Here is a 27,231-nt window from a genome sequence, read left to right as displayed (position 1 = left end):
AGCATACTTTGACTACAAATATTTAATTATTTTTCATAAAAAGTATATGTACAACTACTAGAAAGATCGTAAATGTGCAAATTCATTAGTGTACTTAATGGGAGTGTCATTGGTGCAGTTATGTTTTCATAGTTCTAATTCAAGTGAAAAAGACACTTTCATTATCCACAGATTATTAAAACAATAGGAAAGTACCTTTAGCTTTGTTTCAAGGCACATCATTTTATTTAATTGAAATCTGCTTTAAATTATCCCTAGGCATTTCAGCTGTCTGTGACTGATTGTGTTGTGTGGTATCTTCTAGTTCATGAGCAGCCTGCTTCAGAGTGTGTACAATACCTAGAAAACCAACTTGTGTGGTGCATAGAGTAAAAGAGAGTGGATTTCATCTTTCATTCTTTGTTTTCTCATACAACTCATTCTGTTCAATTGATTGCTTTGGTTTGGAGGAGTTAGTGTAATGGTGGCACTATGGGGTGTTACATATTGTTCAAGTAAAATCTCTTTAATTTCAAATGTGTTTTTTCTAAATGCTGCTTTTGAGCTTCTCCTTGAATTGGGAAGTAAAGCGAGTGCATGTCCTTGCTATCTGAATTATACATCCACAAGGTATTATTTTAGTGTACTTTCAGCAGCCAGGTACAGCTGACAGCTCATTATTGACAAGGTTAGATCCATTGCTGTTTCTCTAGCATAGACTGAGACATTTCAGCTTGACCTGCAATATTGTAATTGTGACTTAAAAATTTAGCTAGTCTTCGCAAATGATTTATTTTGTTGTGGGCATATTTTTATCCATAATCTAGATTTGCCTGCAAGTGCTTCAACTGATCTATGACTTCAAAAATAGCATCTTTTTGTCTTGGACACTTATGCATAATCTTGTCTCTCAGCGTGTAACTTCTGTGCAGTCCTAAAGCATTTTAAAAATTCAAATGTATGTCAAATATATCTTCTTCTCTCTTTCTTTATGCCTATTTTGAGCCCATCTTCCTCATTACACTTTTAAGAGTTTAATTTTTTAAAGAGTCATAAGTGGAAGCAAAGGACCTCTTCCGTTCGTTAAGAGCTGTGGAAGAAGCCCTAAGCAGAGAGCCGGGAACCCAAGGGAAGGGACTTCTGGGGGGCAGACCCTGGGCAGAGTAGTTTGTGTGTTGCTGCAGACAGCCATGTGGCTCTGTATCCAAAATCATAAGCAGGAGGTATTAGCTCTCCTCTCACAGGTTCCCTTGCATCCATCTTGTCTTGTTTTCCTCCTCCTGGCTCATCTCTTTTCCCTATAGATTTACCGAGGGCATCGCTAGCACTCATGCAGATTTCTTCTAGATCTTAGCAGAGGGGTTACTAAAGGCTGTGCCAAAACTTGACCAAGCATGGACTCGTCTCACTCCTATTCTTATGCTAAATTTCAAGTTCCCTCTTGCAGAACGTGGAGTGTTAGAAATCTCCAAAGCAAAGACTGCCAGGTTTAGTCATATGTGGAGAAAAAGGTGACTGGCTTTTCATAGAGGTTATTGAACAGTTTGGCCATGCAATTAAAAGCTACAAGAAGGGGAGAGGAAAGATTGGGACATATTTATTAATGGAGTAGCTACTTTTCTAGGTGACTGAACAGCCAAGGTTACTGAAACTGTTCTTTTTGCGCTGGGAATGCCAGCACTGGTGTTACCCCTGGAGAGTGTGCTGGCATAGGGAAGCTTCAGAAGACATTCAGAGTTACAATGAAGGCTTCGTGCTGCAAGTAGATACAGGAATGCTCTGAATTTGGTGGGTCACGAAACAGGAATACAAATAATAAACAAGAGGAAAGCCTTTGAATAGGATAAGAAAGCCTGTTTATCTTGTTTTCTGTTTCCATGTTCAGTGTGCGAGATCACCCCACTGCTCCATCCTGGTGTGCATTATTGCAGTACGAATCACTGTAGTGTCTGTCCAAACTTTTCAGATGTGCCTGTCCCTGAAATGTCTGGTACTTTGGCTTGAATTTATTTTGTAGTATAAATTCTTGTATCGTTCCTAATGATTCTCAAATAGGATTTATTTTTATTTCTTTTCTTTAAAGCATTTGCTGTATTTCACTGCTGTGATTATGTCTCAAATGTCTGATTCAAGGGACTATTTATAGTAGCATAGTCAAGCATTTGCTCGAACATTTATGAGCTTAGAGCCTTTCTTCGAAGACACCATTGTAAGACAAAATGTATCAAAAACACAGAAGATCACTGTAGAAATATATACATTATCTACATACTTTTGATTTCAATGAGATATGTGCTGTAAGTATTCTCTTAAATACATGAGTACTTTTTCTCCTATAATTTCAGCAAATATCCGTTACAGTGGGATGTTTTTGTATTAAACCTAAAGACCTGCCTACTGGCTTTCTAATTTGTTTGAAATCTGTCTGATTTTTCATTTCAGGCACATGTGAACCCTATCAGTGTCACTCCACCCATACAAGCCATAGATCAAGACCGAAACATCCAGCCTCCTTCTGATCGACCGGGCATCCTCTATTCCATCCTAGTTGGTTGGTGTCTGCTACTCTTGCTATCACTCATGATTGGTCGCTTTGCTATGACCAGAGAAAGATTGACTGGGAATGTGGAAACCTAATAAATTTTGTGGTTAGTGGGATGTTTGAAATCATTGTTTACCTATTTATGTTTAACTGTGATGTAGAAGTTATTCCAAATGGCTGCATTATTTTTTATTTGTTCAGATTAGATTCAGAAGTTTCTGATTTGGCCAATGGAGCAACATAGCAAGCAAAAGGAGAGAGACTTGTCTGTGCTCATAGCTATGTTGCAATGCATTTTTTTCATTCACAGGTGCAGAGACAGTAGTGTAACAGATTTCTACAGAAAGGCAATAAGAGCAGTTTCCTTCCAAAAGTCTCCTGTCACAGAGCAACTTAAAGGGTCTTACTGCATTCAACTTTAATTTGGTGCCTGTGAGCTTGCATGCTTTCTTTCCCTTGTGGCTTTTTTGTTGGTTGGCTGTTTTTGTTTTTAGTTGACATTGCTCTTTTCTGGTCAGAGAGGGGTGCAGTTGTAGCAAGAGTTCAGAGATAGATACTTCGCTAGGGGACATCTTTTATTCTGCTATTTATTTTACTCCTGCTACTTTCTTCTGTTTGGCATCTGTTTCAAATTGCTTAACTTGTATGATTTAATAATGGAAAGCCCTAAGGCGGTGGTTTGCAATTCCAGTTCTCCACCTGCCCTGTTCTTCACAGAGACTTAACACTGTAGTATTTTCCCTACCCTGTGTCTATCACGGGAGTTGAGAATTTGTATTTTGTGTAACTGCATCAGTTTCATGTTTACTGCATTAAACTGCAGCTATGTGGACTTCTTGCTGTGAAAGTATAAATTTTAATTATTAGCATACTGATTAGTTTTACTTGTCTTTAAAAAACAAACAAACAAACAGGATTCTGTATACGATAGGTCTGTTGTGAAAGGGGAAAAAAAGCAGGTTTGATGGATTGGTATGTCTGTTATTTTCAGGACTATCTTCAGAGGGTACAAAAGAATGGCTGCCATACCATGCAGAGCTGGCCAATGGTTAAGGTCATAGGAAACTGTTAACGTTAAGCTTCACTATGATTACAAACAACACCACATTTTTAGGTGATTTTGACATATTGGACACTGTCTCCAAATGAATTGCTGCTAGAGAGCCGTCTTGTGGCTTACTTTGTTAAGGAGGTTTGTAAACATTTGTAGAGCAAATGCACCAAGTACTTCTATATGTGGAAACTGATTTGGTTTGTTTATAAGTTCAGCTATTGACAGTTATGTCCAAGTGCAACATTTAGCCCGTTCGTTTAATGTTCTTTGAGTAACTTGCAAAGTTCATTAGAAGGTTTACTTAATAAAAATTGTGTTTATTAACATGTGATATTTTTAATGTTTGAGTGATTGTTGTGACCTGGAAGAGATAATTTAGAAACATGCAGTCTGATTTTTTTCGTTAATGTTCATTGGAAAGGCTACTCTTTTTTTTTTTTCTCATTTTTGAGCCATGGTCTTCAGAAGGATTTCTCTTTAGTTTTTAAGTCCATCTTCATTTTGCCAGTATGCAGTGCTATTTATATTGTAGCCTTTACTGAAGAAAATTTTAAATAGTTTCACAGGAAATTAGGCCTTGCAGATATTTCTCATATGGATTTTCCCTTGCTTTAGATCTAAATGTAGTTCTTTATATGCTCAGATATGTCTTTTTTTAAACACTGGGAGGTCTGAACTGTGAATACAGAATGAGAAAATAAGCTACTTACCGAAATGAGATTGATTTTGAACTTTACTTGATTTGACTGAGTTCTAATGTGGTGGTTCTTTTACCCTGCTTTCTTCCTTCTGCTGCACACCTATACAAGTCAAGTCCTGGCACATGCTTTGGGCACTGTGGATGTTATATATGAATTCTGCACATCTTTCTTGATATCTTTAGGATATATTGTCAAGAAGTCTTTCTAACAAAGCCCAGCATCACTGCAGTGATAAGTCGCTTTCACCTGATGTGGCCTACTAACCTCGTCCTTAAGTGCTCATAAAGATCTCTGCCTGTCATGGTTTCAAGGTAACTGGCCTTTCAAGTGTCAGGTAAATGCTTCAGTGCTGCTTTCACCAAACGTCTTTCCTGTGAGGAGGGTACAAGTGAACCTCTCCAATTCTGAGAACAACAGGTTCCCCTGCAATCCATTGAAAAGGAGTTAAGAAACTCACTTGATGAAGAAAATGCCTGTGAAAGTTGCTACACATTCACGCGAGCATAGCACTGCTGAAGACAAATGTAACTTGAGGGTTAAGGTGCTTGTGAAATGAAGAAATAGCCCAAGCTCATCATTTTCTGCTTGCTCTGACCTCTGAGTGCAATCCTCTAAAAGGATATATCAAGATGTCTGAAAGTGCTTATTCAAGTAGTTATGGACTCGTACTGATAAAATTATAGAAGTTCAAGTCTTAAATATTCCTAAAGGTTCATTCTAAGATTAGAGCACTAGTTTCAGCAGAGTGGTAGTGGGGTTGTTGTCTTCTGTTTCAAGTATTGGCTAATGTACATGAAGAAAGTACTTCAGAAAAGAGAATCGAACTGTAATAATTCATCTCTTATGCTTTGATATCTTGGAAACCTGATGCTTGGAATTTTTTTAATGCACAAATTTTTGCATTCATTGACTTTAAGGAACTTTAATATGCGCGAGTCATTGCAGTAGATCCACACGGAGTGCCTGGCATCCCTCTGCATGTAGCGTGTGCATTAGAAACAGTGTAGGACCCAACCCATCTTCTCAGTTGCTCTCATCTGCAGCCTTACCCCATTTTGTTCTTTTGTGCTAACTACATCATAACCCTGTGCTGCACTTGTTCTGCATTTACTACTCAGTCCTATTTGAAAGTCTACCCTGGGTTGCTTTTGTTGGTATTTTTAAGGCTTTCTTTTCTCCGGTCTGGTCCTTCAGAAAAGTCATTTTTTCCTTTAAATCATCAGCTTCTGGATTTGACCATGGAACTGTGTCTGTGATTTCTTCTACCAGCTTCAGAAAATTAACTGTTCTACTTGTTTGATCTTTAAACAGAGACAAAAAACGCAGCAACATGTTCAGGGATTTCTCTCTAACCCTGTAAGCTCCCTGATGCACAGCAAGAAGGTGAAAGCCTTCCTCAGTGCCACGAAAAGCACTCTTCACATTGTGGCCATTGTCCTGTCCTGCATGATCATCCTAGTTACGGCTGTAGTAGGCAATTCCTCCTTTCTCAAAGCAGTTCAGGCAGCAGCATAGACTGAGTGTTGCTCTGCTCTGTCAGGGTGCAACTGTTTTTGTGCAGGAGCAGTTCCTGGAAAACTTTGCTTTCAGTGTGTATGTAAGGCATCCTGGAGTTTGGAGACTTCCTGTGGTAGGCAGCACCTAAGCAGGCATTATTGACTAGGATTTAGGCATTATGTTATACTCTATCTCATATGTTATACTCTAATCTTTCCTGATTGTCCTCCTTGCTGTCTCCCTCCCCCCTCCCAGATTCTTTTCTGGTGTCTTTATACAATGTTAGCTTTATCTTCCCTGCTGCAGATCACCTTGTGCCTCTTACAGCCATCTCCATCCTGACTTATGTATTTGTTCTCCTTCAAGGAACTCTGTTTTCTTCTTTCTTTTCTTCTTTATTGGTGCTTTTATAATTTTATCCCTAATTTCTTGATTTTTTCTTAACTCTCAGCATCAACCCATCTGAGTGCAGCCTCCTAAGAGTACAGCAATCTGTTATCTGCCATGTGCTCAGAACTGCTGCTGGATGCCTGGTGCTCTTAAAAAATTACATTTGTTAATTAGGAGTCAAAATTTAAAGGAGGGAGAAAAAGGTCTTAGAGTTAGAAACTCTGCATAAAAATATTTCATAGAGGTGTATGGCATAGATGTATAGAGAAAAATTCACAGAATGTATGTGTGTATTTATGTGTGTATGTGTATATATGATTCCGTGATACCTATATATACAGATACACAATTTAGCAAACAGTTGTCATATGATGAAGGACAAATTAAATTACTGCGCATGGGTTTGGGCAGTAATCTGTCTCCTGGGGTAGCTACTGACTTTCAAAAAGTGGTTTCTAATCATTCCACTTCAAAGGTGAACAGTAATAGCATCATTTATCAGAAAAGTGGTCTTTTTTCTGTTGAATCTTATAGCCTGTTATTCTGTGCTGAGGATTTGGCCTGGCAGTATTTGTCCTGCTCTCATGGCTGCTTTAAGATACAGGAATCCAGGAGCCCAGGGGACTTAGTGAGGCATTCATACTATCAGCAAAGTGCTTTCTGCCTCTCAGCTGCTACACCGCACTATGCCTAGACCTAAAATGACTCAAGATCTTAGACACTTAATCCGTATTTTTGTTTCTTCGGATCCTTTTAGTAATACTGCTAAGCTGTGAGATGCCAGAGTTCATGCTGTTACTAACAGCTTTGGCTTTCTGAGCCCTGCTCTGTTCAGGTCTGTGGTCTCAGCTCCCCAGCTGAGGGAAAGTCAGGCAATGAAACCAGAATAAACTGGGACAAGACATGAGAGTACAGTAGGTGGGTACAGCTTTCTGATACGCACACAAGGACTGAACATACCTTACTCTTTTAGAAAAAAATGTGGTATAGGCTGTGCTGTCAGGTAGGTAAGAGACTGCTGCTGAACGGTATCCTGTACTGTTGTCTTCATCCAGCCCCGGCAATTAACACTCACCCATTGCTACCTTTTTGCTTGCTTTATTTGAGAGCCACAGGGCTCAGAATCACTGTAGCTTAATTCTTACCTCCTTCTGTCTGCGTGGTCTTGTGCCAGAGCCTTGTGGCCTGAGCACGGTGCCCTGAGGACATACCTGGGCAACACAGGCCAGGCGCAGTGTGGTCTCTGTGGGCTCACAGCTGCGCTCCGGCTCTGACGGCCTTGGCTTTAACCAGGTCAGAGAGTATCCTGGGAGCTCTGGATCAAGGCACTACTTGCTGATGATGAGTGGAAGCTCGTAGACATGGATAAGGTCTCATCTGGTGTCTCCTCTGATGAGAAACTTCTTTTCTTAGACTCATAAGGTGACAGGTACCGAAGTAATAACAGGAGTTTGTCCATGGGTACGAGAGAACTACAAGAGCCGAAGTATTAAAGCACCTATTTTAGATTGCAAAATCAGGGCGCTGTCTTCAAGCAATAACATGGATATCTCGAGCATAGTTGTAAAATCTTTACAACTTAATCACAACACCGCATGTATTTCCTTTGTGTATATGTTCACATGCAGAACACTGTATGTAGCGTTGTTTGTTTTGTGATTAATGTCATGATATGATACCTCAAGGGAAACTTTACTTCAAAGCTGAAAAGAGAAATCTCGGTTGTATGTTTAGCAAGTTGGATTTCAGAAATGTGGTGGGTGGAAGATGATTTGCAGTGAAACATCATTTCTCTGTATATCCTCTTAACTGATTACATGTGTGCTAATCTCCTGGAACCCGAGAAGCTGAATTTCCACCAACTGCAGGTGTGTGGGGGCTCCTGCTGTTATTATCAACTATTTAGGTATTCCCAGTTGAGAGGAACCTTCATGATTAGAGGGAGTAAGGAAATGATGTTATTAAAGGCATACTGTTTATTGTACAATTAGGCTACATGTACACATTATGCAATGTTTTATCCTTATAGTAACAGGATTGGGTTTTGTTCTTTTTGTGACTTATGAATAAAATGCATTGTTAAACTAAATCTTTCAGACTTGTTCAAACTTCAGTGTCTTTTTTACAGGTACTCCTGAGGATTATCCACAGTATTTCCATATGAATCTCACAACAGCTGAACTCACGCTCCTGAAACCAATAAACAGAGATTTGCACCAGAAGTTTGACTTGGTTATTAAGGTAATTTTGACTGAATTCTTATTTCCATATGCTTTTGAAAACTGCTTAGTAGCAAAAAGCACTAGAGAAAATGTGGTAGAATCCTGCTTGTCTTTCCTGGATTATTTTCTTTTTAAACCATCAGGCTTCAGTTACCACCGTCATAAGGGATAAGGATGTGAAGTACTTTTGAAAAGGGAGAGAGTCATGTTAGATGCATTCTCAAGACAACTGAGTTAATAAAAAAACAAGCATACATGTGGTATCCCGCTTTTTACTAAATCAGTTGTCTTATGAATGCATTAATTCTGTATTTCATGTTTTCTCCAGTTCACATTCCATGTTGGAGAATCTCATAGATACAGATAATTTTCTGATACTGAATATGGGAGTAAGGATAACAGAAGTCATCTCACAACCTTGTAGCAATTATGTGTTTTTTTGGTTTAGGGATCGTTAAGAACAAGAAAGCTTTTGAAAAACACCCAGCACTGATCTCATTCAGCTTCTATTGCTAAAAAAAGCATAAACCACTGCAGGTTTTTTTTTTTTCAGATCCTGCCATTGATGAGGAAGGTTGGTGTCGTCTTTAGTATACACCACTCTCCTTATTTTTGTAGTCTGACTTGGTAACTGCCTGCAGTTCTTAGCTGATCCTGGTGATCAAAGCACGTATCAGTTAGCTGTGAAGAACGTGTCTTGATAAATGGTCTCAAAACAAATCTTAATCTGGTTACTGAGCCCCATTTTTGCAAGCAAAGAATAATTTCTGTGTTCAGTGCTTTCTTTGCTGATGTAACATTTAAGAGGAAAAGAATCAGAGGTGGTGATATGAACGTTTAATTGCTTAACATGTTAAATACAGAAAATTAAGGATTTTACTTAGAGCAAAATTGTACAAAGATATGAGGTTTGCTGCAGGAACTGTCAAAATCAGTTCAGTAAAGATGATTTCTAATGACTGTACACCATCAGGCCAAGATGTTTGTCATCATTCTTCAGGAAGAATCAGAGTATGATTTTTTCTTTCTTTTTTTTTTTTTTTTTTTTTTTTACCTTCAGAGAGGAAACAATAATCACTATTTCAATCATTTGAGTACCGGGGGCAGTAATTGTGCATGTTTCTGCTGTTGAAATAAGGAGGGATGAAGGAGCATATACAAACATGGTGTGACAGAGCAGCCCGAGTCCCTTGCAGTGTCTGTGCCCTTGTGTGGCCATGCAAAAGCAGTGTCTGGCTGCTGCCTTTGCAACTTGAAGGATTTTTTGCATTGTCTCTGAGCATTTATTAAGCACAGAAGAGTTGGGGACAGAGATTTGCGGGCACATCTCAGGGCAGCAGTTTGTCTGGGAAGATGGTAAAAATAAGTCTATTGATGGACAGATCCTTTATGTCTTTTCTGAGAAATGTGTCATTACAGAATGACAGAAGAGAAATAACAGTGCAACTTACAGGCATTTTGAGTAACTCTGCACCTTTTTAAAAGTCTATTGTACTTGTGCATCCAAGTACAAAGCTTCATATATGCTTGGAGTAAAATAATTTGCAATTTGATTCTTGTATAATAATATGCTTTTCTGCTTTCTTCCTGTTGTGCAGTTCTGTTATCACTGGGACAGATGAGGAAACGTAAGGTTTATAAAACTAAATATGCTAAGTTACGGGTTTTATACCCTGTAACAGTTTGTTGTGTGGTGGTGGTGGTGCGAAAATTCTGCAGACTTATACAGTAGCACAATGCATCAGTCAAAAAATCACATACACTGGTCTGGTACCACATTCTGTGTGTGTAAATAGCAAGCTCCATTGTTAATGGAAATTTTTATAGTCATTATTAGGTTCATATTGCTGTGTTATATGTGCAGTCAAGGGGATAATAAGGAAAATTACCAGTCTGTAAGAGTGATAATGTGCCACCTGCTAAAATAATAAAAGTTTTAGTGCTATGTTTTTCAGGGACCTTTTGAACTGGTTTAACGTCTCAGATTTGTACCAAATCCAATCATCACATTCTTGTGTTGCATACTCTGAAGTTTGCTTTTCTCGCAGTGTTGTTGAACCTGATTCTCTTTTATCTGGCAGGGGATGCAGGGGCTGAAGGGGAGGTTCCACGTGTGATACTTCTCTTTAAAATGAAAATATGCTAATTTTGCAGGGCTCGCTAAATGTAATTTTTAAAATAGTCCCTCTGATGTTGACAGAGCATTTTTTTTCTTCCAAAATAATAAAGAAAAAAGTGAAAAGAAAGAGACAGTTAAGTCAATAAATGATTATTAGAATGCATGAAGCAAGATGGACAGGAAATTGGTATGCTCATCTGTGGCATCAAAACTGCATTGCTGATGATTGCTTAATCCTCAAATAGGAAGACAAGTGAAAAAGCTAAACTTTTAACAAGGAAAGCTCTCTTTCAGCCTCCCTGCCATCTCCAGAAGGCATTTTAGGATAAGGTAGAAAAAATGTTCACCCTGCTGGGAAATTCCCATCAATTCTATTCATTGTTAAGCAATGAGGCCTTTACAAAATAATTTGTGCTTTTTGTGTATGCCATTTGAATTTCCGTATGGCAACTTCAATGCTGTCACAAGAAGCATGTAAACTTAGAGCCTTTAACTTAAAGAGCTTTCCAGTGTTGTTAATACTGCAACAAAAATTGTAGCATATATGAGACTCCCTTACTGCAAAATGCATAAGCCTGTGAATGCAGCCTTGCTTAAACATCTGCTGGGATTCTCAATAAAATAATAAACCAGTCAAAACTACATTTCCTTAGCATTGTTCTATAGCTGCTGTCGTTCTCCTGGAGGTCAATAATTTGTAACAAGAAGATACACTGACGGTTTATTCTAAAGTAGAGTTAACTTCACATTTGACACCTATTTGCCTTTAGAAGAGGAGGTAGCTGCTTGGAGAGAAAGTTTGATCATCTTTCTGGAAAAAACGTGACCACTGAGGTATTCCAAGGATAAACAAAAAGTCCTAGCTTTTGTTTATTTATTTTACAGGCTAAGTTTTGAAGCATGAGAAATTTTTTTACAGCTCCAGAAAAAAATATACCCCAGATAACTGCAAATGTCTTTCCATACAGAAAATATGTGCATTTTTATGTAAATAGTTTTGAGTTGTGTTTTTGAGTCCTGGCAGATCTGTATGTCAGATGAGTGTTTCCCCTGCAACAAAAAAGTAAATTAAAGGCTGATGAAGTATATATATATATGTTTTATTTAGATAAATTTTATTTGTTTTGCAAGAATTGATTTTCTGTTTTTAATGGCACTAGAGATACTTGTACTGATGGCTAAAATACTGTGGGTATTATCACATGAGATGGAAAGACAGAGGGATGTTTTGTTAATCTCATGTGGACACATGGGTACTGCAGGTATTAAATTTATAACGTAGTTTGAGAGTAGGTTTTCATGTCATCTGTACAGCTCTCAAGCCATTACTTGATTGCATTTGTGTCGCTGGGAAGCATTCGTGTAAATTAGACATCTCAGTAAAAACTGCAATTAGATTTTAAAAATAAAATAAAATTGGAGGAATGGGGAATAAGCTTCCCAGTCTCAAGTCACATTTGTAGCTTGATTTTTATGGTAAGACTTTTCCTTGGTTCTGGGAGCTTTACAGCTCTTAGGGAGTAGGCCTTACAAAAGAACTGTTTTGTATCACAGTTGCCTGGTTTCTGGTGCCTTCCCAGCACTGCTGGTAACAGCCACCATGCAGCAGCTGGGCAGAATGTTTTGAAGAATATCCCTGCAGAATGTTTTCCAGATTTTACATACCTGTCCCAAAATCTGTTTTCCCCAGCTGGTGGTTCAGTCAGACTGGCATTAACCTCGTGGCAGATAATACCATAGAAACAATTCTGTATCGGTTTTGCGTTTCCTCGTTGTTTGTTGGTAACAGAAGGTCAACATGGTGTATCGAGCTGAACAGACTGTTAGAAGTTCCAGCACTACGAGAAAATTGGTTCAGGGTCCAATTTTTAGAAGGCTTTCTTTTTTTTTTTTTTTTTCCCTCCCAAATGGGTGGTGGCATTTCTACTGTCTGTGGCTAGGCATAGGAGGTTTGGATAAGATGTACTTGCTTAGGAGGCGTGTGGAGAGGCTGAGCCCTGCTCGAAGTCAAACCAAATTCCACCTTAATGACCATGGGTGGAGCTTGGCAGCAAATATCATCCTCCTCTTGGGAGCTTCCCTGCCTATTTCTTTTCTCAATGCTGTCAAGGCTGTTGTGGGCATGTTGCATTTTATATAAGAAGGATCAGACACAGGTTCAGCAAGGTCTTAGGACAAAACAGTGGACAAATGTTGCTCAAAAGGCACATAAAGGTCTGCATAGCTAAAACCAGCATGAAACAAGTCAGGAAAGATCCATGCTGGCCTTATACACAAAATGAGGGGTTCTGGCCTCACTCGGGAATGAGCTGTGGGTGTTTTAAGTGATAACTGAGTGTGAAGGTTGGCTCAGTGATCTGTGGCTGTCCAGCAACAGCAAGTTGAATGTTAGAAAATAATACAAAAAATGGAGAAGAGAACAGAGGAGGATCACTGTGGTACAGTATGGATCCAGGCTGTGTGTGTAACTGGTCTCTGTCATGGACAGGACAGAGCAGAACTGAAGCAGTTCTGAACCAGGGCAGGGGGGAAGACACGTATGAAATATACCATCACAGTCCTGAGAGCAAAGAGGAATCAGTAGTTCCCTCCTTGTGCAGTGCAAAAGCTGGGAGTTATCAAAGGAAACAAGCAGCTTGCAAGTTGAAAGCAGGCAGAAGGAGATCGTGCATCTCCGGCGGTCTGTCTGTGGAGGCCTTTGACAGGCAGCAGTGTGGGGCTGGAGGTGGACATGGGCTCAAGGGGAGGTGAGGCAGGGCAGCTTCCTGGAGGAAAAATCCATGGAGAAAGTGAGAGAACTTCCCATTTAGGAATCTGAGCTGCTTATGTTCTGTTCTAGGCCTTTGTATGTGGCTGCTGCTTGCAAGTGTGATGTCACTTGGAAGTGTGATGGACTGCTGTTAAAGAAATTGTGCCAAGTATATGGGTTTTGTGACTTAAGTCCATAATTCTGACTTTTTTCACCTCTTCAAAAACTTCATATGTGCAGTGTTTGGTAGTTTTTGTAATAATGTCAGCCTCCAACTCTTCTCATCCTACTTTGATCTCTTGACTCTGTGTATTTGTTGATCTTTAGTTGTTATCTTTGTTCAGGGTGGATCTCACTGTCCCCCTTTTCCAGTGCATCATAAAAAATGTATTTTCCTGCACTTAAGGATGCATGCTTATTCTTCTTTGTTTTTCTGAATTTTACAATGGCAGCAAATAGGAATTTCAGCAGGAAGACTAAAGACTTATTTGGTTTAATCAGTGTGAGGAATAAATTATAGCTATACATGTATACATATAAATATGAAGACTTCTCAGTTTGAATGATGTGTGAGGGCTGATGCTGATGAGAACTTTAAGAAACAGAGAAAAAAGAATCTTCACGGTGTTTGCTATTGAACTAATCTCTAGAAAGTAACCTATATGGGGGAAAACCCATGTCCTCCTAAGTTATGACTTTCGCTTTTTTCTCCCAAATTTCTCTTTTGTGGAAAGTGGAAAATAAAATAAAGCCCACGTGATAAGTGTGGTTTTCCAAAAATGTATTGCCCTTGTTCTGGAACTGCTTTGTTTTTGTCTTTCTCTTTTGAAATACAACAGAAGATAATCTCCTCTGTGGTTCTGACACAATGTTAGAGGCATCAGCTATAATGGGAAACAGGGTGATTGCTCTGCCTCAAAATAGATCATGAACTGAACAAATGAGAGTGTTTTTGTACTCATGGCGACAGATTAGAAAAAGAATGGAAGAAATGGTTTTTCATTAAATAGTTGCTCAATCCACTTCCTGACAATGATGAAATCTACAAAATCATTAGTTTGGCTGAACTGCTGTGCATCTCCTGTAGGTATTAAGTACAATAACTGCTTCTTAAATTGGCTTTTCAAATGTTCATCCCTTCTGTGAACTCAGTATTCAATTACTTCTTGTTGCTTATTGCTGTTACACAAGTGTACCTAGTCCAAAAAAATCTGGAAATTTCTGTTCTGTTTAAGGTGTCCTTTTTATCAGTCTTGTGAGCAATAAAGCAATGAGAATTCTTGTAGAAAAGAAAACCTGAGTGCAGGGTTAGCAATTGTGATTAAGGATAGGTGAAAAAAAAAAAAAAGTTGCAGGAAAATTCTTCTTCAGAACCTTTCCAATATATCAATAAAATTCTTCATATCGTGGAGAAGGCAGTCTTCTCCCAGCATTGGCACATACGCATTGAAAATACGTGTTTGTTCTTGTTTGGCAGCATCTCAGCATGGTAAATGTTTTTCCTTGCATTTAGAGCATTAAATCACAGATACACATTAGACAAGACCAGCAACTGTGAGTGAAGATTGACCCTTAAATTATGTGTCATTATGCACAGAGCAACAGAAATATTAAAATCCATAAATGGTAAGCTCTGTAATGGTTTTCATTTACAGAAATAGTTGCATTTCCTCTCTGCAGTAAACAGGCTTTTTTTTCTTCTTTTTTTATTCCATCCATCACTTACAATTTGGCATAATGACTTTGTAGTTGGCATTTTCTTTTATTATAGGGAAGGAGAAGGTTTTATTCTGTGGAAAGATGGTCAGCTGTAAGTATTACTGTTCATTGCACTTACAGCATTGTAGTCTGATACTGAAGTCTCTTACCCTTGACACATGAAATAGAAATGTATGTTTTGGGTTTTTTTAAACATGCTGTCTAGACACATTATGTGCCAATATCATTTCACTGTCACATGACAAGCTTCACTGACAGTAAAGTCAAATTTATTCTGTGTTCTGAAGATACTTGGTACTGTTTGTCCTCAAGCCAATTTTTAATCCATTTCAGTAGTTCTTTCCTTATGCTGTCCTTTCTGACCTTGTACATTAATCCAGCATGTGATGTACAATCCTTATGGTTACCCTATATAGAGAGATAAATTATGTTCCTAGTTTTACCTTTATTTCTCAATTCAGTCATACACTTAAAAGAAAAAGTTTTCCAGAACTGACCTTCCTTCTCTGAATCTGTAGTGACTGCTCCTTTTTCAGTTACATTGGTTTAAATGCTATATAACGTTTCTATCTTCTTCACAGCTTGAAGTTAAGTTTGAGTGTCTGAAGTTCCTGGGCTCTTCCCTTGTTCTTGTGTTAAATATAAATTGCGAAGTGGCCTGCCTGCTTTTCTCCAGTACTACACCTCTTTCAGCAAGCTATCGCATGCATTTGCCAGAGACTTTTCCTTCTTTTGCTGTATCTAGTGAAATGCTACGGTATAACCAGCGGCAGGGAAAGCTCAGAGGATTTTGGTGGTCTTTGGAAAGGAGGTGAGCACAAGATTTGGAAGGGATTACGGCAAGTGAATTTGATGTTTGTGCTTCTCGTTGTGAGAAGGTACATGGACCAAAAAAACAACCCAGCTTACAGGACACACACAGATGGCAGCTGAGCCAGCAGTGGTGCTTTCTTTGGTCTCTACTGTGGTCTCTGGTAGCCTGCTGGGGGTTCTCTCTCTATTGTTCAGGTTGGTGGTGTCTAGTGGTAAAGCATGGTTTAGTTCATTTTCAGGCTGCCTAAATGGATGCATCAGTTCTAAAACCAGTATTGCCTTCCAATAGCACAAGAACATTGCTTGTTTACTTTCAGAAAAGCCAAAGGTTGATTTTCAGATATATTGTGATTCTTCTTCAAATATAGTTCTACTTTTTTTTTTTTGTTTGCTATACATGGATACTTAAATAGGATGCAGTGGCAATTTTTTTAGTGTAAAATTGTATGCATGATGGTGCAGATATTTTGTAAGTTTCTTCTCAGTCTTAACCTCGAAAGTTGGATGTCAGTGTATAGATATCATTATCGTTGAATCAGAAAAAATAACAGACAGTGTTATTGTATGCAATTATTTCCAAGTAAGCCACGAGTTTTGCATATTTTTAAAAAAATCACTCTAGATACAGGATGAAAATTTTAAGTTATATTTATCTATCAAAGAAATTTTCCATCTGCTGGTGTGTATTTCATAAGTGGTAACAAAATTAAGTTCAAGTACATTGTTTTAAATTATTCATGCATTTCCAATGCTATGTCCTGCAGAGAAAAGAAAAAAAAAAAAAAAGGCAAAAAAAAAAAAAAAAAAAAAAAAAGCAAGCATGATTCAATCACAGTTCACAGTTCTGAAGAAACAATATCCAGAAGCCAACCTGGTTGGTGTAAATTTGACAGGTTTAGGCTACAGACATACAAAGGAAACAATGTCTAAAATTGGTTTTGTTGAATAAAAATATTAAATTGATCGGGGAATTAAGAGAATTGTGCTAGTAAGGAACAAATTACTTTGGGACCTGACTGCAGTTAGAAAAGTTCAAAGGGAAAAAAAAAAAAAAAAAGACAAGACTGATGGCTCTGATTTCAGCAAAGCTTTTGGTCATACAGCATATGAAAAAGTTCATTTTAGAGGACAGATTGTTGTGGGCTTTAAGAAAAATTCTTAGGGCTGACATTAATGTTAAGTTGATTATATCCCTATTATCATTTCTTCTTGTAGTTTTGTGCTTTTCTAAGTCTCAGACATTATTGTTCCAGTTACTTGTTAGATGGTGGTAACCTACCTTTTTTGGGTCAGGAGGTTCATGATATGTTATATTCTTATTTTAGACACTATTTTCAGTCTTATCATCATGGTGGCAAAAAGAGAGGCAACTCTGATTTTTTTTTTTAAATTGTGGAAAAACTTGCTCTTCTGTGGTTGCATGTGCCAGATGACAACAAATCAAGAACAACAGAACAACAAAGGGATATGGGAATATCCTGTGCTGCTGCTTCGAATGTGCTCATGTTACCTGCTGCCACTGTTTTTTTTTTCTTGTTTTGTTTTGTTTTGTTTCTTTTCCAGGTCTAAAGATTGTGTGTGATACAGTGGGCATTTTCAAGGGGAAATTGTAGAGAGGCGTTTTGGCCTGTTAAGGGTTGTATATGAATGGAAGAAGACAGAATTCTGATTCTGAGTTTCACAAAGGTTGAGTTTTGCACTGAGGAAGGAATGATCCTTGTGAAGCAGGATTTAGAGCAATAAAACGAGATCCCAGTCTGCTCCCAGCACTGTTTCTGTAATTTCTCAAATTGGTATTTAAATGCAAGCCTTTATAACTCATCTTGCTGTATAATGTCTAGAGGGGAGACACTTCAAGGTAACCCCTTGTCCTGGTTTCAGTTAGAACAGAGTTAATTTTCTTCCTAGTAGCTGGTGGAATGCTGTGTTTTGGCTTAGGATGAGAAGAGTGCTGATAACACCCCAATGTTTTAATTGTTGCAGAGCAGTGCTTATACTAAGCCAAGGACATCTCAGCTTCTTGCTCTGTCCTGCCAACGGGCAGGCTGGGGGTGCAGTAAGAGCTGGGAGGGGACAGACCCAGGACAGGTGACCCAAACTAGCCAAAGGGGTATTCCATACCATCTGACATCATGCTAAACAATATATAGGGGTGGCTAGCTGGGGGAGGGGGGCCGGACTGCTTGGGGTTAGGCTGGGCATTGGTCAGCGGGTGGTGAGCAATTGCATTGTGCATCACTTGTTTGTACATATTATTAGTAGTGGTACTATTATCATCATTGTATTATTATTATTATTATTATTATTATTATTATTATTATTATTATTGTTATTATTATTTTTGTTATTTTTTTTCCTGTCTTATTAAACTGTCTTTATCTCAACTCACGGGCTTCACTTTCCATTTCTCTCCCCCGTCCCAGAGAGGGAGGGGGGAGGGTGAGCGAACGGCTGCGTGGTGTTTAGCTGCCGGCCGGGTTAAACCACGACACCCCTCCAAAATTTTATTCTAACCAGATATCCTGAAGAAGCCATTCACCTTTCCTCTCCTCCTGCAAAGAAATCTCATCCCTTCAAGAGATACGTCTGTTCTGTCCAAATGCTAGGTGACGGGCAAACTTTTTCTGTTGACCAGAGGAGATTTTTCAGAGAAACGGTGAATGAATACTGAAATAACTCATCTTGTCATGGACACTGTTCAAATACTGGACAGGCCTTCACAGTTTCTTCTCGGGTTAGTTGCTGCTATATGTATAGGCTATATGAAATGCTGCTGTTAAATAGCTAACAGAACTCGTTTCCTGTATCAGTCCTTTTACTCATCCCCTCCTGCAGTTTACCTGCAGGGGTGGATCACACTGAGCCTGAACGTTGCCACCTGCAGCAGCATTTATCAGCACTGTGTCCTCATCAAGACCTGCAGATCTGCTCCCTCTGGAGAAAACATCCACCTGCCTTTGCTTTCCTCAAGTCTCTGAGAGCTTCTTTGCCATCAGTTTGTAGGTCTGGCTTCTATTCTCCCACGTTGCTCGTACATGTAGCCCTTCACCCCAGGGAAAGAAATGTTCCATGTGTCCCAGCTGCTTCCAAGATGCTAAGTGCATGCCTGTCCCCGTGCAGCACTTTGCCTCAGCTCCAGCTGCTCTTCCCCTTATTGGGATCAAAGAGTAGAGAGCTTGAAAAGCGTGGTGGGCAGGGCCTGGGGCCGAGCAGGTAGGGCAGTATTTCCTCTGTGCTACTTCTTTCTTGGTAGGGGATGCCAGGGATGAAGCTGAAGTAAGTTTTAGCTGGGTTGGAAGAGTTGGCAGACATCTTCCTAGGAGGTCAAGGCTGTGAAATAGCACTGCTCAGAAATAACAGCTGAGGCAGAAAGGCTGCGTAACCCTGGGCTGCTGGCTGGAGAGGCTGTGGGAATGAAAGACGGGCCAGCGAGGTAAAACAGGATCAAAGCTGGAAGAGAAATGGTAACTTCTGTATGGCAGATCAAATAAGGCTGGGAAACATGCGTCTGGCTGCTCTGCTGGATACATGAGCCATAACCACCTGGATCTATTTAGTTATTTCTATTTAGGCTTTTAAAATTCTCTTGGCAGATCAGTTCCCCAGTCCTGTGGAGGAGCAGCAACGTGGAAGCATCTTAGATAAACTGCAGGCTGTTTAGTATTCATGCATTTTATGACAGATTTTCTGGATTGAGCATGCTTGGAGGGTTGTACAGAGATTCAGTGCAGAAGTCATATCCTTGTGAATCCACAGAGAAGTAGGAACCCTGAGTGTAAGCAAAGGTGACACTGTTTTCTGTCAGATGCTCCTCTAGGGCAAAGCTGTACTGGGAGATGGCAGTGACCCTGGGTGGCGTGGGATGGAGAAGATGGGCCCTTCCAGCCCTGCAGAATGCAGATAGCTGGCAGAGTCGCCTTTCCCTGCTCCGTTCCTCTGCAGCTGGGTGCCCGCAGCATGTCTGGGTGCCCCCCCGCCTGCCAATTTCCCCCGGTACTTGGCCTTCCTCCAGTGGCAGTGAGCACAGGGAGCAGAAGTGGTACAGCAGGAGCACCCTAAAATCTTGCCTCTGCATTAGTCTCCATCTGGAGGTTGTTCTGTTGCCAGAGGCAGTTTATCTGAACAGATCCCTGCTACCTCGACAAGAAAGCCAACTCTGTTTGTTGATGTTCCTGCAGATTCAGGGAGTCTATAGGAGTGCTTTAATTTCCCCTTTCTTCTTGGGAACTGCTTAATCTAATGCTTTGAATAAGCGAACCTTGTTGCATAGAACACCCATAGTACCTAACAAATATATACTACTTAAGTGTATCTAAACATTTATGACATGAGTTATTTAACAATTTTCATATTTCATCCTTCTATTTTTTTTTGTTCATCTAAAGCGTCTAAAGAAAAGGGGGAAAAAAGTAACTATTAGAGACAATTATTACTTTAACTGTTGTTTGAAGTTGAATATTTGTAACTAGCATTTTACGAACTTTTTTTTTTCAGTTCTCCATTTGCTTTGTTGGACTACCATTATATGTAAAGCCCCAAAGGAAAACAATTGGTTATCCATGTTTTCCAGTGGCTTGAAACAGAATGCATCTGAAAGAGGCCTTGTAAGGAAACCATCCATTTGTTTTCCCTTCCAGAAGTGAGCTAAATCTTTTCAAAGAGGGGAAACTTTTATTTGATCTTTTGCTCTTATGAATATCAGGGCTGATTTTTTAACCTGTATCTATGTACCATAAGGATCAGAAAATGGATATTTTTCTCTATGGAGTTTGTATTATGTACTTTGTGTGGTTCAGAGCAGTTCCAATATAAGGTGTTATCACTAATCTGTAGAAGCAAGTCTAAATGAGGGTTCAGCAAGTAGGTATGTCTGATTAGAAAAGTGGTGGCTTGCAGAAATATTACAAAACTACTGAGAAAACATTAAATAATATACACTGAGAGTTGAGTGGGGATTCATCACTTCCTTTTTTTTGTTTAAGGCACAACCTGCTGGTGCTGCAAGTAATGCATGTTGCTGGTTTCAAGCAATAGGAAGGGGGCTGTGGCTTTCTGAAGGGATTAGCTGCCAAATTCTGCCCAGTTCTCTTATCACTGTTGGCCTCCCCATGACTTTGACCAGTGTACCCAACCCAGTGAACGAAAAGGAAAGCACCCACAAAGCTTAAATGCTTTTCAGTTGGAGTGCCTGCTGAGGAAGGAATCCTTTTATTTGTGGTTTTGGACTTGAGGCTCTAAAATCTAGGGAGCCTGCATCCTTCTTCGTATTTAACCACACGTGTTTCAGAGCGCTATGTGGGCCTGTGGTACTGGGTGGTGATGTGGTGGTCAGGTGGGGAGTTCCTCTTAAGCCAGGGTGGGTTCTATGCTCACATAGGCTTTAATGCAAGGTTGTTACTACAACGACTGAAGCTGATAAGAAGAATGGGACCATCTGTTCTTTGCATTTACCTTTTTTTAGCTTCTCTTTATAGTAGTGGCAAAGAGCATACCTGTCCGTTTTAAAGAAACTTGCTGCAGTTAAACTTTTTACTGTGAAGAGCCCTATTTTTTTATGAAGTGGAATGGAGTATTTAGTGGTGTTCAGCAGTAGGTCTACTTATAAAATAACAGAATCAGATCCACATGCATTTGTTGCTTCTATAGCAGACTTTCTGAGATTTTCTCCTGCCTACAGGATATTATCTTAGGTAAAACCTATCAATTTTGACATGTTTCAAGTTTCATCATGTACTAACTACATCAGTTACTAGAGTACTTCCCAGAAATTTTGGTGACTTTATTTTTTTTCCTTTGAAGTTAATTTTAATTCAGTGGGGAATCAGTTTCAAACTATATCTCAGTTCAGTAAGTTATAGATTTATAGATTTTCCCAAACTCCTAATACCAATACTTTAAGGAATCATTTTACATGTATTCTATAGCTTTTGAATTTCATTTTGACTGCTTTAAAGGTTAGCATGATGGAGACTCTTCTTGCTCTTACAGCCCAGCTAATTTGTGTTTGGTATTTCTTTTCCTGACACAAAGTTTCATGGTGGGGTGATGTGTATGATGTTACTCATGTGTGTAACTGGACTGCAATTCTTAAAAGTAAGCCAATGCCAATTAGTAACTGTTCATAGTTTTATTTGGCTGAGACCTTTAGACAAATGAGTTTGTTTTTTAGGCTGAACAAGACAACGGTCATCCTCTTCCTGCCTTTGCCAATTTGCATATTGAAGTCCTTGATGAGAACAATCAGAAGCCTTACTTTACCAAGTCTACATACGAGGGCTTTATCCTTGAATCCTCCCCAGTGGGAACAACGATCTCTGATAGCCAGAATCTGACTTCTCCATTACAAATCACGGTGTTGGACAATGATGTGGAGGAGGTATGTTTTTCTTTCTTATACGCCTTCATACTGGTGTTTTTTGTTTTCAGTGTTTTATTTTTTCATATTTTTATGGAGACAAAGCTCTTTCGATCCAGATAAAAAAAAATCACTAATTGTGTGTTTGTTTTTTTTTTTTCATTATGAGTTCAAAAGGATTTTAAAGTGCTTCTGAACTGAAAACAAACAAACAAACAAACAAAAAACCTGTTTTTGCCCAGCTTTACCTAATTGTGTACTGTTAAAATTAGTGGATGTATAGTGTGAGTCGGGAAAAAAAATTACATTTTGTGAGATGAATGGATATGCCACAGGGTATGGGGAAATACGAGACAGAAGCTCAGAATGGAAGGAATAGGTCATTTGGATGAACCAGAAGGGGAGGAACAGGAGAAAAGGAGGCCAGAAGTTCATTCTGTTCTTTTCTGTGCCCATATTTTGATACTAACATTGCTTATGGTACAAATGGAATGTATTTGAAAAAGCAATAACCAGGTAATAGCCATACCAAGTCTACATAGCTAAGTTTTCTTCTGGTCTCACCGAGGTTACTGTTATTGTGTCTTTTTTCCATTGGCATTTCTTTTTCCTCCATACATTATTTCTCCAGCAGTCACCTTTACTCTTCTTGTTTGTTTCTGTTCTTCTGTTCTCTTGCTATATTCAGGTACCTCATAAAAGCTAAGTTCTATGCATGGGGTTTTTAGCAAAAATAGTATATGCTACTACGCTTTAATAGAGCTCTTGACCTGATGTTCTGCAAGCCATCTTCTGTTCTTGAAGTTTCACAGTTGATACAGGCATATTCGTTAGTTTTGAGGAATGCAAGGGGCCAGTTTCACTAAAAGATGCTTTCTATAGCCTTGTCTTCCATCAAGTAATTTGCTGTCCTAAAACTCTGTTTTAAAGCCCAAAGTAATGTAGAATATGTCCTATCTATCCATTAAAATATCTCACTCAATTCATGGGCAATCACAAAAATCACTTAGAAGGCAAGCAGAAATAGCTGCTGGAGATGGATGTCAGGGGCTGGAACAAGCACACGTGGCATCAACAGCTGGCATTACAGACAACTTCTGCTGTGTGTGAAATACTCTTCTGCAGCAGTGCTTTTGTTAAAATCAAAGCAGTTCTCTTGTTTGACCAAAAATGTGGTATTTTGTAGGGATAAAAAAGGTGTTAGCATCGGGTGTCTGTTTATATTTACAGCAATCAGTGTGATTCATAGTTGTATAAAGTCTGCTTGTATAATGTATGAAATCTGGTTTCCCTGAACACAAAAGAAATCCAATTGTAAGAATTAATGTCCACAGCTAAATCTTTTTGAAGGTACTAATTTGGGAGATTTTCTCTGAAGGCTTTTTTAAAGGCTATGGTCTTTTAATTTGGGAGATATTCTGTGAAGGCTATTTTAAAGGCTATGGTCTTTATGTGCGTTACAAAATATGAGGCCATTTTTAGATGCCTTTTGCCTAAGCAAATTGCTGTTTTGTCTTAACACACACCTTCATGAAAGTGCTGGTAAAAAACCTTTGGTTCAGATATGACTGGGCGTAGAGACAATTCTGGTCATCTCTCTAAAAGGCTCTTTGTTACAGGAATCTGGAATTTCAGGGCACCATTTATGCCCACCATGTAACAAACCTGTGACCATTATAACTTATGAAAACTGTAAAGACAGACTACTAATCACCTGAAGGGTGGAAGGCTGAAACAGAGCAAGAGTGTCTGTGGGGCTTATGGACTTGCACATCAGATGGGAATGGTCCAAAACACAGAGCAGGGATTTTGGCAAGCTGGAGAGCTGGTTGTGATCCATTCTGCCTGGGTTGCCTCACTGCTGGCTTGGGAGGTGGACGGCTGAAAATGGTACAGAAATATGGCTGTTCCTCCTCTCACGTTGTGCTGCTGGCTGTTCTCTGTCAGCAAGTCCACCACTGATCCTGGAGCTGTGAGATACCTGCCTCAAGGCATTGTAGCTGCAGTGGCCTCAGAAAATCCCACTGTGTGTACGATTCCACGGTGGTAAGTGAAGTCATCTGGCATGGAATGACGAGGGACTGAATCAGTGGTGCTTGAAATAATTCAAAACTGTTTTAATTGAAAAGAGTTCAGTGTCCAAGTTCAGATGCTTGAATTTATTTGCATTTTTGCACATCTGCATTTGTTCTGGATGCTCCTGGTAGATGACATTGTTATACTCTACAGGAATGGGAGAAAGACTTTGATGCCAATTACCTCCAGAGCTTTTTTAGGTTAGTAATTAAGAGTGCTCTGATTAACCTAACTTTACCCTGGCGGTTGCACGGTTCTAACCGTTCTAACAAGATGTTTAAGGCAGGTTTGATGACAGAAAGTTCTTTGATGTATCTGTGTACTACATCGTACAAGAGATTGAAAATTAAGATGATTTTGAATTTTTAAATGCTGAATTTGGACTGCCTCTTCGAATGGGTCTGTAAGCACCAGGTTCTTAGTGTAACACGTGATGTTTTTATACTCCCTAATTAAAAATATTTAATCTCAAAAACTTCTGGTTAGAAAATAGCTTTTTTTAAACTTTCAATACACTACATAATGGGGTTTGTAATATAATCCTGGTTCTCCACCAAAAGTGTTTTTTGTTATTGATGATGTCAGTTATGTTGAATGACTTGAGTTTCCAGGGGGTTCACTGAAATTTTTCACAAGCAGTTTGATGTCAGGGCTCTGTGTTCTATCATTGTGCCTTCTCCATAGCCCATCAACATGTTCCCATGAAGTTATCTCAATATTTGAATGTTTAATAGGGTGGTTCGTTAGTATACATGTGTTTGTGTGTGCTATGAATTTCAACTTGGATGTGGCACAAATATTTATATTTTAATTGTATTGCTATTAATAATAATAATAATAAATCTATCCTTTCTGGAGCAGAGATTTCAGTTGGGAGTGCTAACCTAACTTAAGTAGTCTGTGTCAAGTTTATTGTTCTTGAACATAAGCTGCTTTATGCAGTTTATTAAAAGTTGTTAAATATTCCCATATCTCAGTGTTAGTAGGCCTGAAACTTCATATCTGTAGGAAATGACCATTCAAGAGCCCAAACATATTTCATAGTGAACTTATGTGGTGGATTTGCACTGATGGCTAGCTAAGCTCCAGCATGTTTTTCTCTCACTCTTCAACAGAACAGCAGGAGAAAGCATGAAAAGAAAGTTTATGGGTTGAGATAAGGACAGGGACAATCGCCCCCCAGTTACCATCACAGGCAAAGCAGATGCAGCATAGGGAGATTCATGTAATTTATTGCCTATAGCTAGTGTCAGACTAGAGCAGTGAGAACTAAAAGCAAACTAAAAACATCTTCTCGGTGAGGAACCTTTTCCTAATATCCATAAGTTAATGAAAATCTGGTCAATGCACATGACACCAAATGCAGTATAGCCAGAAGTATCCTAGCCGGTGTTTGTTAATTATTGAATAAGTTTAATATTTCAGTGTTTTGTGATGAGTAACTGCCATAGCTTCCTGGACTATGAAATGATGTGGCATAAGGTGCTATTGCTGCCTCCTACTGTGTGGTGGACAGTTTGGGACAACTTGCTAAAGGTATTGCATAATAAATACCTGGTTCTGCTCTTTTGTGTTCATTCGCTGCAAATAGACTAACCTGTTAGAATATTTCTAATGCAAATTGAATTACAAATGAAATTTAAAAGGAAGCAAGGTCTTTTGCTCAAGCATTCAAGTGCCCATGTGCTTCTCCATAGCATAGCAAAACTGGCTTTTGCAGATGTGAGTCCTTAAATTCACTGGATCATTTGCATTTATTTCTTTGTCTGCTTAAGTTCCCTCTTTTGTCCCTTTCAGATAGTAGTGTTTTCTGGTTTTGCCAGAAATAAAGATTTCTTCATTGTTAATTTTTAAGGCGGTAAAGAAGTAAATAAACAACCCAAACAGATTCTGTGGGGGGAATTTGAGGGATTCTGACTGGGAGAAGCTGTTTAGACAAGTGGAAAAATGTCACAAGGTGCTAAGGTGTGTTGACGCGTTTTTGGTGTGTTTGATGGAGCTGTGTCTCTTCACGGTGCCAGCTGCCTGGGCTGTAGGTGGTGAGTAAACAGATGGATAGATTGATGACTGGAAGAGCTTGCTTAAATGAAGACACCAGGTAGATGACGACACATCAGGTAGAAAGATTAAAAAAAAAAATACAGTATAAGATTATTTATTTATTTATTTATTTATTTAAAAAAAAAAAAAAAGGATTATAATAGCACATTTATAAACCTTGTCAAATTCACCTCTTAGAAATTAGGAATGTTGAAATTAGGAATGTTGAAAGATGATGTGAACTTTGTTTCTTACAGGCTTTCCTTGGTTATCTGTGGTTAGTTTGTGGTCTGCTTTGTTACAGTGAAATTATCTGGAAAGATTTAACATCACAGGCTAAACATTAGTTAGTTAACCAATACTGCATTGTGTACTGCAATACATTATAGTGCAACCTTCCTGCATTCATTTTAAAAGAAAAAAAAAATGCATCTCAAGAAAAAACAGGAGTAAATCACAGAAAAGGAAAGCTTACTTGAATAGAATTTCTGAAATACAGGCTTAGTCTAAAAAGAGGAAATCTTAAATCATAACAACAAACTTTTCTGAATGATGAGAAATTGCCAGCATTCTTTAAAGAGTGGAATGTAATAATAAAGAAAAGTCAATTGTCTGCAAAACTGTCATCCCAGCAGGTTGTGGAGATCGGTGAGCCTGATCCATACCTCTCACCATCATCAATTAGCAGTCCTGCAGTTCCCAGTGCCCTACATTGATTTGTTTATATCATGGATTTTTGTTTTGTTCCCCTCCTGGACTTTCAGGCGCTCGGACTGTGCTGCTCTTGTCCTGGTGCCTTGGCTCAGTGTGGTGTGGCAGCGAGGCTGGGGAGTGAGGATTTCTTGTGCCAGGCTCAGCCCCGCTCACCTGGATATGCAGCAGGAGGTGTATTTTAGCTTATGATTGCTCCCGTGTTCAAGTCAGTACCGATCACCACCACGTACACAATGTAATTTTGAAACTGCCACCCCCAGC

The 27,231-nt window shown here is 39.1% G+C and overlaps 1 protein-coding gene across 1 annotated transcript in view; it reads left to right on the top strand.

Moving 5' to 3' along the window:
* Window positions 1-27,231, top strand: part of PCDH15 (protocadherin related 15) — a 731,645-nt gene that overhangs the window by 504,071 nt on the left and 200,343 nt on the right. Inside the window, exons 13-15 of the mRNA XM_082765483.1 lie at window positions 2,422-2,530; window positions 8,292-8,404; window positions 21,955-22,161. Of these exons, the coding sequence (XP_082621609.1) occupies window positions 2,422-2,530; window positions 8,292-8,404; window positions 21,955-22,161 (429 nt within the window). The remainder of the gene's footprint in view (window positions 1-2,421; window positions 2,531-8,291; window positions 8,405-21,954; window positions 22,162-27,231) is intronic.

This window comes from Aythya marila, assembly GCF_965140915.1.
Source record: "Aythya marila genome assembly, chromosome: 7".
NCBI classification, from domain to species: domain Eukaryota; kingdom Metazoa; phylum Chordata; class Aves; order Anseriformes; family Anatidae; genus Aythya; species Aythya marila.
Note: the sequence above shows the minus strand (reverse complement) of the source record. Positions and strands in the feature narration are given on the sequence as shown.